We start from the raw sequence: 13,221 nt of genomic DNA, 5'->3' as shown, positions 1-13,221 counted from the left end.
CTTTCATAGAGCAGGTCAAGTGGCCAGAGTGATTACACAGCTATGCATGTAGGTTAAGTGATGACAATCTCTTTTCTTCAATTTCCCAAGGACATTTTGAAGGTAGCAAGTGGTAATGCTGTTATTTTTTTCCTTTTTTATTTTATTTTATTTTAAGGTTCTATTCATTTATTTGAGAGAGAGAGAGCATTAAGTGGGGGAGGAGTAGAGGGAGAGGGACAAGCAGACTCCTTGCTGACCTCAGAGCCCAACATGGGGCTCCATTCCATGACCCTGAGCTCATGACCTGAGCCAAAATCAAGAATTGGACACTTAACTGACTGAGCCACCCAGGCTCCCCATTAATGCTGGTATTTCTGACTTAGCCTGGGGTGGAATAGTTTGTTGGGTCTGATGGGGCAAATTTTCCACTGATGTAGCTATTGTCGCAAGAACTGCTCCATTCACTTTCTTTTGTACTTCTATGTGAGCTGGTACAAAGTTCTTATACAATGTCTTATGTCTTACACAAAGTGTAAGACAAAGTTCATTTACCTCATCCGTCAAGTGGTGTACTTGACGGATGAGGTAAATGAACTTTGTCTTTTATTTATAAAAATATTCTCGGGGTGCCTGGGTGGCTCAGTTGGTTAAGCCGCTGCCTTCGGCTCAGGTCATGGTCTCAGGGTCCTGGGATCGAGTCCCGCATCGGGCCCTCTGCTCAGCAGGGAGCCTGCTTCCCTCTCTCTGCCTGCCTCTCTGCCTACTTGTGATCTCTCTCTGTCAAATAAATAAATAAAATCTTTAAAAAAAAATATTCTCTTTCAGGCTAGCTGACTTTTTTTTTTTTTTTTTTGCCATTTTATAAATAACTGCTTCTTAAAAATAAGGTACAATGACAATTTACAAACTGAGGTCTTTCCTAGTTTTGTGGAATAATGAAATCCCAGAAATGAAAAGAACTTAATGATTCATTTAGTAACATCTCTAGGCAGTCATGGATCTCCTTTTTTTTTTTTTAAATATTTTATTTATTTGACAGAGAGAAATCACAACTAGGCAGAGAGGCAGGCAGAGAGAGAGAAGGAAGCAGGTTCCCTGCGGAGCAGAGAGCCCGACATGGGGCTCGATCCCAGAAACCTGGGATCAGAACCCTGAGCCGAAGGCAGAAGCTTTAACCCACTGAGTCACCCAGGTGCCCCGGCAGTCATCATCTCCTTGCCAGAGCAGGCTTTATCTCCTAGATCTAGCCCAGTGCCTAGCACATAGTAAACATTCAACTAATGTTTACTGAATCACTGACTTGGGGAATAATGGCTGCTTACAAATTTTAGCAAATGAAATTTACCTTTGGCTTTTAGCAATTCTAAAGTCATTCATATTTTTTAAATGCATTTCAATATATATAAACTTTTTATTAAAAATTCTCCAAAATAAAAGTTTAAGGAAATAGACATGCCTTAATTCATAATATTTATTGGGTTATTAAAATTATTTTTAAAAATAGTAGTTCTCTAGGCACTGTGCTGACTATACTAAGAAACAGCTTGAATACACTCTAAAAGTTTTGTTATCTAAGGCTTACTTCAGTATGATGAATTTACAAGGACCGAACTTGAAAAAAATTAGCAAAATTGAAATAATTAGTTATCATCATGCATTAGTTTTCTTAGGGCTGATGTAACAAATTACCACAAATCGGTTGGCTTAACACAACAGAAATTTTTTCTCTCACGGTTTTGGGATCAAGGTAGTGGCAGGACCATGGTCTTCCCAAAGGCTCTAAGGAAGATTCCTTCCTTAACTTTTCTAACTTCTGGTGGCTACCAAAATCCTTGACATTTCTTGGTTTGTGGCAGTATACTTCCAATCTCCGTCTCTGTCTTTACATGCCTTTCTTCCTTGTGTGGCTGTGTGTCTCCAAATCTTTCTCTTTTAAGGATACCAGTCCATTACTGATCGACATTAAAGAAGACCTAAATAAATGGAAAGACATATAACGTTCATGGATCAGAAGACTCATTTTATCTACTCTTCTTTAAGTGGTCTATAGAATCAATGGAATCCCAATCAAAATCTTGATAAGATTTTTTTTTTTTGTAGACATTGCCCAGTCGATTCTAAAATTTACATGGAAATGCAAAGAATCAAAAATGACCAGAATCAAAAACCACAAAAGGATTTTTATTTTATTTTTTTTAAGATTTTATTTATTAATTAATTTGACACACAGAGATCACAACTAGGCAGAGCGAAAGGCAGAGAAAGAGGAGGAAGCAGGCTCCCCGCTGAGAAGAGTGCCTGATGCAGGACTCGATCCCAGGACCCTGAGATCATGACCTGAGTCAAAGGCAGAGGCTTTAACTCACTGAGCCACCCAGGCGCGCCCACAAAAGGATTTTTAAAAAGATCAAAGTTGGAGAAGTTATACTACGTGATTGCAGAAGTTTTTAAAAGCTGTAGTAATTAAGACTATGGTATTGGTTGAAGGAAACACAGCTAGATCAATGGAACAGGATAGAGGGAAAAAATGGAGTCATTCATGACAAATTGTTTTTTGACAAAAGTACAAAGATGAGTCAATGGAGAAAGCGTGGTCTTTTTAACAAAGGTGCTAGAAAAATTTGATGTTGATGTGCAAAAAAATAGAGAACTTTGATTAAAAAAACAAATTAATCATAGGATTAAGTGCAAAACTTGAAAGTATAAAACTCCTAGAAGAAAACATATAAGATCATTTTTGTGACCTCAGATTAGGCAAAGATTTTTTTGATTCAACACCAACATTATAATCAATAATGGGCAAAGTTCAACAACGATTCATCAAAATTTGGAACTCCAAATCTCTGATAGACTATTATGAAAAGGAAAATACAAGCCACGGGCTGGCAGAACTTATTTTATAAATTGTATGTGACAAAGGACTTATATACAGAACATATAAAGAACTCCCAAAACGCAAGAATAATAAAACTAATAACCCAATAAAAATGGGCAAAAGATTTGAATAGACACTTTACCAAAGAAGATATACAGATAGCAAATTAGCACATAAAAATGGCATTAATCCACACTGAGACCCATAATGACAATATTGTTAGTCATTAACCTCCTAACACAACTATTGGATTGGCTAAACTATAAAAGAGTAACAGTAATAGGTGCTGATAAGGGTATGAAGAACCAAAACTCATCTAATGCTGTGGGAATGGAAAATAGTAAAACTATTTTGGAAAATAGTTTAATAGTTTCTTAAAAAGTTAAAGAATCACTCTCCTTATGGCCCAGCTATTCCCCTTCTAGGTATTTACCCAAAAGTAATAAGCATATGTCCACATAAAGCATATGTCCACATAGAGATGCATAAATGTTCATAGCTGTTTTATTTGTAATAGCTCAAACCTGGAAGAAACTAAAATGTCCACTAACGTGCCAACGGGTAAACAATTTGTGGCACATCTATATGATGGAATGTTAGTCAACAACAAAAAAGAAATGCACTATTGATGCACTTAGCAATGTGGGGACATATCTCAAAAGAATGTTGCTTAGTGGAAGAAGCCGCACACAAAAAAGTACATGTTATGTGATTCCATGCATATGTAATTACAGAAAATGCAAACTTCCCTATAGTGTTATAAAGTAGACCAGGGGTTGTCTGGAGGGTTGTTTTTAGTCGTGAAAGGAAGGACTGAGAAAACTTGGGGTGATGGAATGGCTCATTATTTTGATTACGGTGATGGTTTCAAAGGAATATATATGTATCAAAATTTATTAAATGGCACGCTTTAAATATGTGCAGTTTATTACATATCAATTATAGCTCACTAAAACGGAAAAATTAAGTCAAGGATTATAGGCTGGGTACAGTTTTAAGGTTCTCACCTTTTTTTTTTTTTTAATTTTATTTATTTATTTGAGAGATAGGGATCACAAGTAGACAGAGAGGCAGGCAGAGAGAGAGAGGAGGAAGCAGGCTCCCCGCTGAGCAGAGAGCCCGATGTGGGGCTCGATCCCAGGACCCTGGGACCATGACCTGAGCCGAAGGCAGAGGCTTTAACCCACTGAGCCACCCAGGCGCCCAGGTTCTCACCTTTTATTTCTTCACTAGGCTTCTATGAAATAAGTCTGGTTACCTTAAAAATACACACGTAAGGGCACCTGGGTGGCTCAGTGGGTTAAGCCTCTGTCTTTGGCTGAGGTCATGATCTCAGGGTCCCGGGATCAAACCCCACATCCGGCTCTCTGCTCAGCGGGGAGCCTGCTTCCCCCCTCCCCCTCTGCCTGCCTCTCTGCCTACTTGTGATCTCTGTCAGTCAAATGAATAAATAAAATCTTTAACAACAACAACAACAACACACGTAAGTCTAGTCTCCCAAATTAATTTTGGGCAGCATAAGAGAAATGTTTGGAGCTTTATGACATTTCCAAATAGCAATAAACTACAGGTTAATCAGCGACGGAAAAAGAAACAGTTTCTGGATTTAAGGAATGACAAGGGATGGGCTGGGAGATCAGGAAAGGAAACCGAGGATAAAATGCGGGGAGGATCTTGGCAGGGGAAAGGGGCAAGACAGTGCCTATAGGTCCTCACCGGCAACTCTACAGATTCTCTAGGCAGGTGGCTCCAAATGGGTTAAAATGTTACAACGTATGACAAGTTCTCAGTCGCGAAAAGAGCTCTTCTTTGAGTTCGTCCCGCCAGCTGCATACTCCGTGGCTGGCGCGTTAAGAGAAGGCGGACACCGGTCGGGTCTCTGCGCTTCTTCCCGGAACGTCGCGTTCCGTCCTTGGTCGCCCCCTGCTGGCTAACGCCTGGGGACCCGCAGGCGCACGGGCGAGGCAGGAGGCAAGGTGCCACCAATAAGGTCTCCGCGATGGAGGGGACTCGTGCGTATTTCCCCACACGTTGGATGCCTCGGCATTCTGGCACCTGTACGGCTGCCCCAGATTCCAGTTTCCCAAATGCGGAGCTCACTCCAGCTCCTCTCTACTTCCGTCCGTCCAGTTTCATTCGGATCTTGTTGGTGGGAGTCGGGCTAAGGGAGCTGCGTTAAATGGTTGTGACCTCCAGGTGTCAGGTCCGAACTTCCAAGCATTTGGAAGCGAGTGGGCCGCAGGAGAGTCCTGACTATAGGAAGACTGTCACAATTGACCCCCACGTTTCGAGGAACTGAGGGAGGAGGGAAACCTGCCCCTTAAATCCCAAATAGTACACCCCCCCCCCCACATTAGAGTTCATCCTGTTCCCGACTTGTCCCAGATCTTTATCTGTCACTTTACCACTGCATACAGAAAATTGGAAATCGTCCTCATGTCCCACTGTCCCCAGCCCCCAAGTGGCCGAGAGCGGGCAGTCCAGAAGCGGGGACCTGGCTCACCTGCCCGAAGGCAAGGTGGGGAGGGCCTCCATGGGCTTCGGTGAGGACCAGTGCGGGGTGAGGAGGGGTGCGCCTGCGAGGGGGGAGTTCGGAATAGGCAGAGGCGCCCACACCTCCAGCTTCCAGCCCAGACAGGCGAACTGCGTGACATTCCCGTCCACACCTGATTGACAGGAGGGAGTCGCTGCCCAGGAGGCGGGAGTGGGTGTGTAGAGGCGGAGACAAAACCCTAGCCGCGCGCCCAGCCGGCCAGGGCTTGCTCTCCTAGACGGCTGGGGTCTGGGTCTCGTGCTTTCTACCTCCTCAGGCGGCCCGGTGGCTCCTGAGAGCCTGGCACTCTGAGCCTGGCAAGGATCACGAAGTGTCCCCCCTGGTGCTGCTGCCTCCAAGGAGGGGGCAGGGAAGCCGGGAGCCCCGTGCGCCACTTCCCCGGCAGCCTCGGCCTGGGCCAGGACTGGCTCGCGGTTCCCTCGCGGCTTTGCTCGGGTCCGCCTCCCCCTCCCTCCCCCTTCCCGCGAGCTGCCTCCGCCCTCCTTTCTCTGCCTCCACCCTCAACCTCAACCCCCATCCCCGTCTGTCGGGAGCTGGGCTCCGAGCCCTTAGTCTGCCCAAGCTCTGGATGTGGGCGCCGGACAAGTCCACGGCGCCTCCCCCCAAGATGGACAGCCGCTACACCAGCACTGCGGGCATCGGGGACTTGAACCAGCTGAGCGCGGCCATCCCGGCCACGCGGGTGGAGGTGTCCGTGTCCTGCAGGTGAGGACGCAGCCCTTCCCCTCCCTCCTCCTGCTCTCTCATCTGCCTGGTGGGTAGCGCTTGCCAAGCGCTCGGGGCACCCCGAGGCTTTGCTGGGGTGAGAAGTTGCGAGACGAGTGGGAAACACCCCAGTTGTGGGTCTGAGTCACCTCCCCCCACCCCCAGCTGCAGTGACAGAGCGGAGAGCGCGAACTGGAAGCGAGTGGTGGGCTACGGAACTGAGACTTTTAATTTTCTTTCTGGGAAATGCTGTAAAAGTTGGCTGGGCTGTGACTCAGCGGCGGGAACCCCGGCCGCCGCCCACTTTGCAAGCCCTTTTTACGTCCCAAACCCGAGCTGTTGTGGTTGGGTGATACGGAAATCAAAGGGGACAGCATTGCCAAGAGCGCTTGTGGCCGCTGCACGCAGTGGCCCGGGACTCCATTCGCTAGGCGTGTGCAAACCTGCTATTGCTACAGTTGGCTCCAAATCTCGCCGCTTCCTCCCCACCCACTTCCTGGAGCCTTCCAGCTTGCTTCCCCGCCCCCCCCCCCCACCCCTTCCGGGCTTCTTGCTTTATGCCTGATAGGTAGAGATTTCGGCTCCAGCTTTCTTTGCAGACGAATGTGTGCATTACCCCAAATCTGGGAAGTCACGACTTTCTGCCTGCAAGTAGACACAGTTGGAGTGCTTATAACAACTGACATACTGCCTAAGGACTGTAAATTTCAACTCCTTTGGCTGACATTGTTTGGGTCAGTTTTCCTGTAAATAAAGCATAATTGCTGTATCTCAGTAGATTTTGAGAAGGAGGTGGGGCGGACTATAATAAATTGATAATGGCAGCGGGAGAGGGAGAATTTGCATCATATTGACTCTGGAGCCCACTCCCTTGTTTGCATACTAGGATCCCTCTCAATGGAAAAAACTTCGTCCTAACCACTTTGGCCCCAACCTTGTTTGCAGTACCCTCGCATTCCTTTCCTTAGCAAAATTTGCCTTGAAGGAATCTAACAAACTTGGGGAATCTTAGATGTAAATAAACCCTGAAACTTAAAATGGTGTTCCCCCTAGTAGTATTCGATTTTGCATTTTCACAAGACTGAGTCGAAAGCCAAAGAAATGGATTTTCTTTTTTTGTGGAAATTCAAGCACCAACAAACCAGTAGAGGTGTTAATTAGGGGATAGGGGATAGCCTTTAGCTATCCCTGAGACTATTTCCCATGATTGCTCCCTTCCTCTTAAGGCTGACCTCAGACTGTGGGAACAATGCTGATAATGGTAGCTCAGCTTGCACTCTTGCCTTACTACTTGTGTTTCTTGCTTTAAGGGCTGCCAGAGATTTCTTCCTGTCAATTGAACAGGTGAGGCTATATGGAAAACTCTTTTTAGACATTAATTTCTAGGCCTTTTTCTTTACTCTGAAGCTGCCTTTGGATGCCCAAGGGAGGTCATTAGTATACACACATAATGCAAGGCCAAAAGTCCTAGAGTAAAAGCATTTTCTAGAGTTCTTCTCTGCTGAACATTCTACGAAGCCTGAATGGCATGTAGCCTGTACCTGACATGAATATTAAAGTGTTATAAAATAAGGAGGTACTTGGGTGGCTCAGTGGGTTAAAGCCTCTGCCTTTGGCTCAGGTCATGATCTCAGGGTCCTGGGATCCAGCCCCGCATCCGGCTCTCTGTTTAGCAAGGAAGCCTTCCCTTCCTCTCTCTCTGCCTGCCTCTCTGCCTACTTGTGATCTCTGTCAAATAAATAAATAAATCTTTAAAAAAAAAGTATCATAAATTAAATCCTAATTTCCCAAAAGCTCTTTAGGACTGATGGGGAAAAGATACCTTCACTCGTCTTTCAGCCAGTGGAATCCACAGTTAACCACTCTTGCCTGTGTGTGTGTGCGTGTGTGTGGGTGTATGCACGCGCATACCTGCGCAGGCGCGCACACAGGGGCAAGGTGTGTCAGGAATCCTGTAGTTAATTGGCTTTAAGCCAGTTTGTTTAAACTTGGTACCACAGACCCCGGACATCCCCTTCTTTACCCTTTTCTTCATACCAGTGATTTGGTGTCCTGCTTTTTTAGTTTTTAAGTTTTCACATTAAAAAAAAAAAAAAGTCCTGAAATAGAACCCAAGTACTTAGAGTACTTACATTGTTGGGAATTGAATCTTGTAAACAGAATGTATCCTTTCGGCTTCGGGATAAGAGACCTGGTTACAGATTCTGGCTCTGTGACTTAACCATGTTGTTACCTTGGAGTTAGTACTTAAGCTGAGCTTCCTCATCTCTAAAATGAGGAAAATTATGGTGTTTATCTCATATTAGAATGACATCAGAGTTTGATAAGATGATGTCTGGAAAGTGCTTATACACAGTAGGACACAAAAGTATTAAAAAATGTTAGCTGTTATGATATTGGAAATAGTATTTACTGAATAAATGTATTATATATGCTTCAGTTTGGAATTCTGTAAATAGTCCTTTTCTTTTGTACTTTAGTAAATTGGTAAAGAATACAGGGATAGAGGCAGCCTTGGGATACCTGTTCTCTCTTTCTTCTTTGATGAGTATAAGAGCTTATATTCTAGGATGTTTTGAGGGGGGAATTTCACTTAGCAACAAGGCTCAGTTGTAGACCCCTCAGTCTTACTGTGGGCAAGCAAAGCCAGGAATTCCCTTGCCTTTCTGTGTTAGAGACGTCTGATGATTCGCTGCTGCTTAAAAAAGCACCCGGTATTAGAATCCCTTTTGATAACCTCCTTTCTTTGTCCCCATTCTGAGACCTTTAAAAATCTTTATGACATTTTCATCTTCATTTTGGGGGAAGTGAAGAAATCAACAATTGAAACTTGAAGCTAAATATAATTCATGGACATCATTTTGTCTATTTACTCAAGTGTTTAATGTCTTTTGTATGTTTAGCATTATGCCCTGTTCCATGACACATGCAAGGGAAGTTCTCTGAAAATGTAAAGCCTGGTTGGGAGATGAGTATTCCGTAATACGTGAACACATAGGACTAAATCCAAAGATGAGGTCATGCACGGAGAGGGACGAGATCACTGTGCAGTGGAGTGCTTGGAATGTTCTACAAGGAGGAGATGGGGCTTGAGGGGAGGTGAGATGAATGTGCATGGTTTGCATTAGAGAAGGGACGGTATGACATGGAGGAGGCCACAGACTTGGTGTATGAGGGTGACAAGTCCACTCTTCTAGCTGTTTAGGTAGAGACATGCTCCTACTTTACGACTTCCCTTCAACCCATCGTGTAGTTCTTGTAGTCTTTTTTCTTCATTATGTTACTTCATAGATTTTTAAAGTTAATTGGGTTACCTAATTAAAGTGCCAATAGCCGAAATGATACAACCTTAGAAACATAAAATAACATCTATAACATTCACATTGGATTTGGAAAACAGTTTAATTAGGATGAGGCAAAACCAAGGAGAAAAATAATATGTAGTAATCACTCATTTCCCTGGAACTTAGGTTTGGTGAACTATTTCTAACCTTCTCTCCTTTCATACAACACTGGTGAACTATTTCTAACACATAATGTTGGTCATTTTCTCTGATTGAGAAGGTAGCTTGTCCATTAAAAAACTGTGAGAGTGTTCTGTGTTCTAGACTTTCTAAGTTAGCCACCACTTGTAACTTCCTTCGCAGCGATAATCTAATGGTGATAAAACCAATTTTAAACACTCATGTCGAAGGAGGAATACAGAATAGGAGCACCCACTTTGTGCTAGGCATTCTGTAAAGTCCCACCCGACCTGGCCATGACTTTTCTGCCTAATCTACCACCACTCCTCAGATGAACACCATGATTTAACATAGTCTAATATGTGCTTACTATGCGCTAAAGCTGATGACAGATGAATGTGGCTGCAAAATCAGTCTTACAGCCCCAAAGAATGTGCTGGTCTAGTGGGCTGAGTCCTCTTCACCTGTGTGGCTATGCACCTGCCCCCCACCTCTCTGCCCGGAACACCCCTTCCTCCCTGCCCCCTTGTCGTTTTAATTAGCTGGTGCTCCTCCTTTAAGAAGCAGGTCAAACAACATTTCTCTCAGGACTCCTCTCCCAAAGTGGATTTTATTTTCCCAAAGCAGCTGGTAGGTATCAGTATTATAGTTACGTTATGATTCTTGGTTTCTGTATTCACCTTGAAGACAAGTTTTGTTTCTTTCATGTCCATGGGTTCTGAGCTGGGCACAGAATATGTAGTGAACAAATTCTGGTTGCTGACGTTTGGTAATGGTAATGGCCTGGCACAGCCATGGTTGCTTGCCTGTTAAAATACAGACTTCTGGGTTCCGGCGCTGGATGTACTCTCAAAATCTCTCGGACCGGGGCCCAGGAATCTGGACTTTTCACATGTGCTGATAGTGCACATTAAAATGTTTGATGAGGAAATGACTGACTGTAGTCACTTAGTCTGGATTAATAGTACCTGTCCTCAGATATTTGGAGATACTTTTCAGGGATGTGTGCTGGAGCTGGTCTGAATGGGATTGAGACCTGAATCTGTGCACCACTTGTTAAATAAAGCAATTATTAAACATTAAAATCATATAAACTTAAATGAAATACATTATACTTTAAAACAAAGTTAAGACATACTCAAAAGCTATCATTTCCTAATGATTTTACTACATTTTACTACTATCTATACTCTTTACTGTCACTCGTGCTCTATCTTTTAATCGGCCAGGTGACAATATTATGCCTCAGGTGCTGCTGCTCCTCTCTTCCATCCCTGTTCAGTGACGTCACATTGGTAGGTCGAAGTTGGCTGTGGTGGGAATATTTACACCATGGAAACTGGTAAATACTGCAAATCAGGGCTTGTTTTGTTGTTGTCTGCACTTAAGATGTTCTGTGGGAATCAATTGGCCCTCTGGAATTTACAGTGAAAATACCATCTATACTCTTATTGTCTTAAAGTTGTGTGCTCAGCTACACATATTTTATATTAGTAAAATTTTTAACAAATTATGTAAATATACACATGCACACACACACATCTCTGCATTCAGTGTTTTTTTTTTTTTGGAGAGCTCACTGTTAAACATGTTGCTTATATACACATCACTGTTTTTAAAAGCCTTTTGTAAGATTATACAAAGGAAAAAAAAGTTTGCTGCTGTTGGACTGTCACTATTAGAAATAACAGTGTCAAGGTCGGCACTGTTGTGGTTGCCTCTCTACTTGGAATAAGTGAGGGTGTCTGGTTTCATAATCCATGGAAGGTTGTGACAGCTTGCAAGTGTATTGTGAATGAAACAGGAAGGTAATCGAAGCTCTGTACGCTTTTTCCTTTCTTCTGCTTTTCACATGTTTCTTTCCATTTCCTTATTCTGTCTCACTTTGGACACTTGTTTTCTGTTTCTCTGTCCACTGGTGGCATACACTTTGCAAGTTTGCATGTTGCAGTTACAGTTCCAGACCACCTGGGAAAGCAAATGGGTATTGCAAGAGAGAGAATCTGCTTGGTCCAGCGGGGATTGGCCCAGTTTGAAGCAGATGCGTTCGCTGTTCTTATTATCTCTGGTGAAAGAAGGAAAGAGTTCAAACACCGCAATGGGGGTTTCCACCACAGTCCCCTTTGGCTTATCTCTTAGACATACTCTACCCTTCTTTAAAAACACAAGAAGTTTGAAATTAGTGTATAAATAGGTTTCAAATGATGTTAGCTGAAAAATTAATATACATTATATATATATATATATAATATACATTATATAAGGGGATCGTACTATATTCTATACAATTTATGTTCTGTACTTCTGTTTGTTTAGTATCATGTATATGTTATTTTCATTAGGTTTTGAGAAAAATAACCCTCCATGTCTGTGAAGTAGTCTATTTTATGGGCTTACTGTATTTATTTAACTTATCTCTTATGTTCCAAAATTTATTTCAGAAAGTTACTATTCAGAATAATGCTAATGAGCATTCTTATTCACGAACACTTGACAACAGCTATGATTATTTTTTTCCCTGGGATAGTTTTCTAGAGCTGAAGTTATTAATAAGCTGTCTTCTCAAGGGGATTTTAATAGCTTATTTTGGTTGTTTCCCCCCTATTCCTCTTTAAATAAGTAGACTTAAGTCTAAACTACTGGCTGCACCTTTCTAAATACTTCTATTCTCATGAGAAAGTTGCATTGAAAGATTAATGAGACTTTGGGGCAGCAGAGTGTAGCAGCAAGAAAATGGAATTAGGAGTCAGACAGATGTCTTTAAATCCCATTTTTATCCATTTTGGAATGTTATTTTGGGTAACTTATTTCAATGTTTGGAATCTCATTTCCTAATCAGTAATACAGAAATGATTTAAAAACCAAATTTACAGTATTATTGGAGAGTTAAATGAAATAAATCTGTAAAGTGCCCAGGATTGTGCCTGTCACAAGAAAAGCACTTAAGAGCTGTTAGTCTCATCTCATTGTCTTATGACTATATTACTAGGTGGGATATAAGCAACATAGATGACAGGGTACCTGTATTTTGGACAAATTTATATTCAATTAGGGGAGTCATAGAAACATGCAATGCAAGGTGACATAAAGCTTCATGTTCAAGATGATAATGATAGCCCATCTCATACACCTAAATGTAGAAGATATACAGAGGAAAAGTGGTCAGAAGAGTGTGCATTTGGAAATGCATAGGGCATTTCTGCGGATTCTACTCCATGGCTTCCCTACACCAACACACGCAATTAGATGTGTGGACCCAGTGGGATTCGACAGATAGGAAGTAGTGTCTAACAACAAAGTTTTAGAATGAAAGCACATTCTAGCACGTTCTTGTATCCTACCAATAAAATCAGTAGACTGACACTTAGACAGTTCTTTTGTGTTGGACACGAGATAAAACATATCCGAGTAGATGACAACACAGTCTGAAGGAGGATGAAGCTTTTATCATCAATAGTAAAGTGAGATGTATTTAAAAGGTGCCTTGCCCCAAGGGCCATTGTTCACAGCCTGACATGTAATACCTTAAATGTTTCCAACATATGACAACCATCCATGTTAATGCCTCTTCAGCCAGGGACATTGGCTCTCGGGTATTCTTGTTCAAGTTATGAGACATTTTGTCAAGTTTATTCTACAAA

At 42.6% G+C, this 13,221-nt stretch overlaps 1 protein-coding gene across 1 annotated transcript in view; it reads left to right on the top strand.

The window, feature by feature from the left end:
• The first annotated feature begins 5,647 nt into the window (after nucleotides 1-5,647).
• CPNE8 (copine 8) overlaps nucleotides 5,648-13,221 on the top strand; it is a 220,448-nt gene continuing 212,874 nt past the window's right edge. Inside the window, exon 1 of the mRNA XM_046013749.1 lies at nucleotides 5,648-6,116. Coding sequence (XP_045869705.1) covers nucleotides 5,980-6,116 — 137 coding nt within the window. The 5' untranslated portion in view covers nucleotides 5,648-5,979. The remainder of the gene's footprint in view (nucleotides 6,117-13,221) is intronic.

This window comes from Meles meles, chromosome 7, assembly GCF_922984935.1.
Source record: "Meles meles chromosome 7, mMelMel3.1 paternal haplotype, whole genome shotgun sequence".
Classification (NCBI taxonomy): Eukaryota; Metazoa; Chordata; class Mammalia; order Carnivora; family Mustelidae; genus Meles; species Meles meles.
Note: the sequence above shows the minus strand (reverse complement) of the source record. Positions and strands in the feature narration are given on the sequence as shown.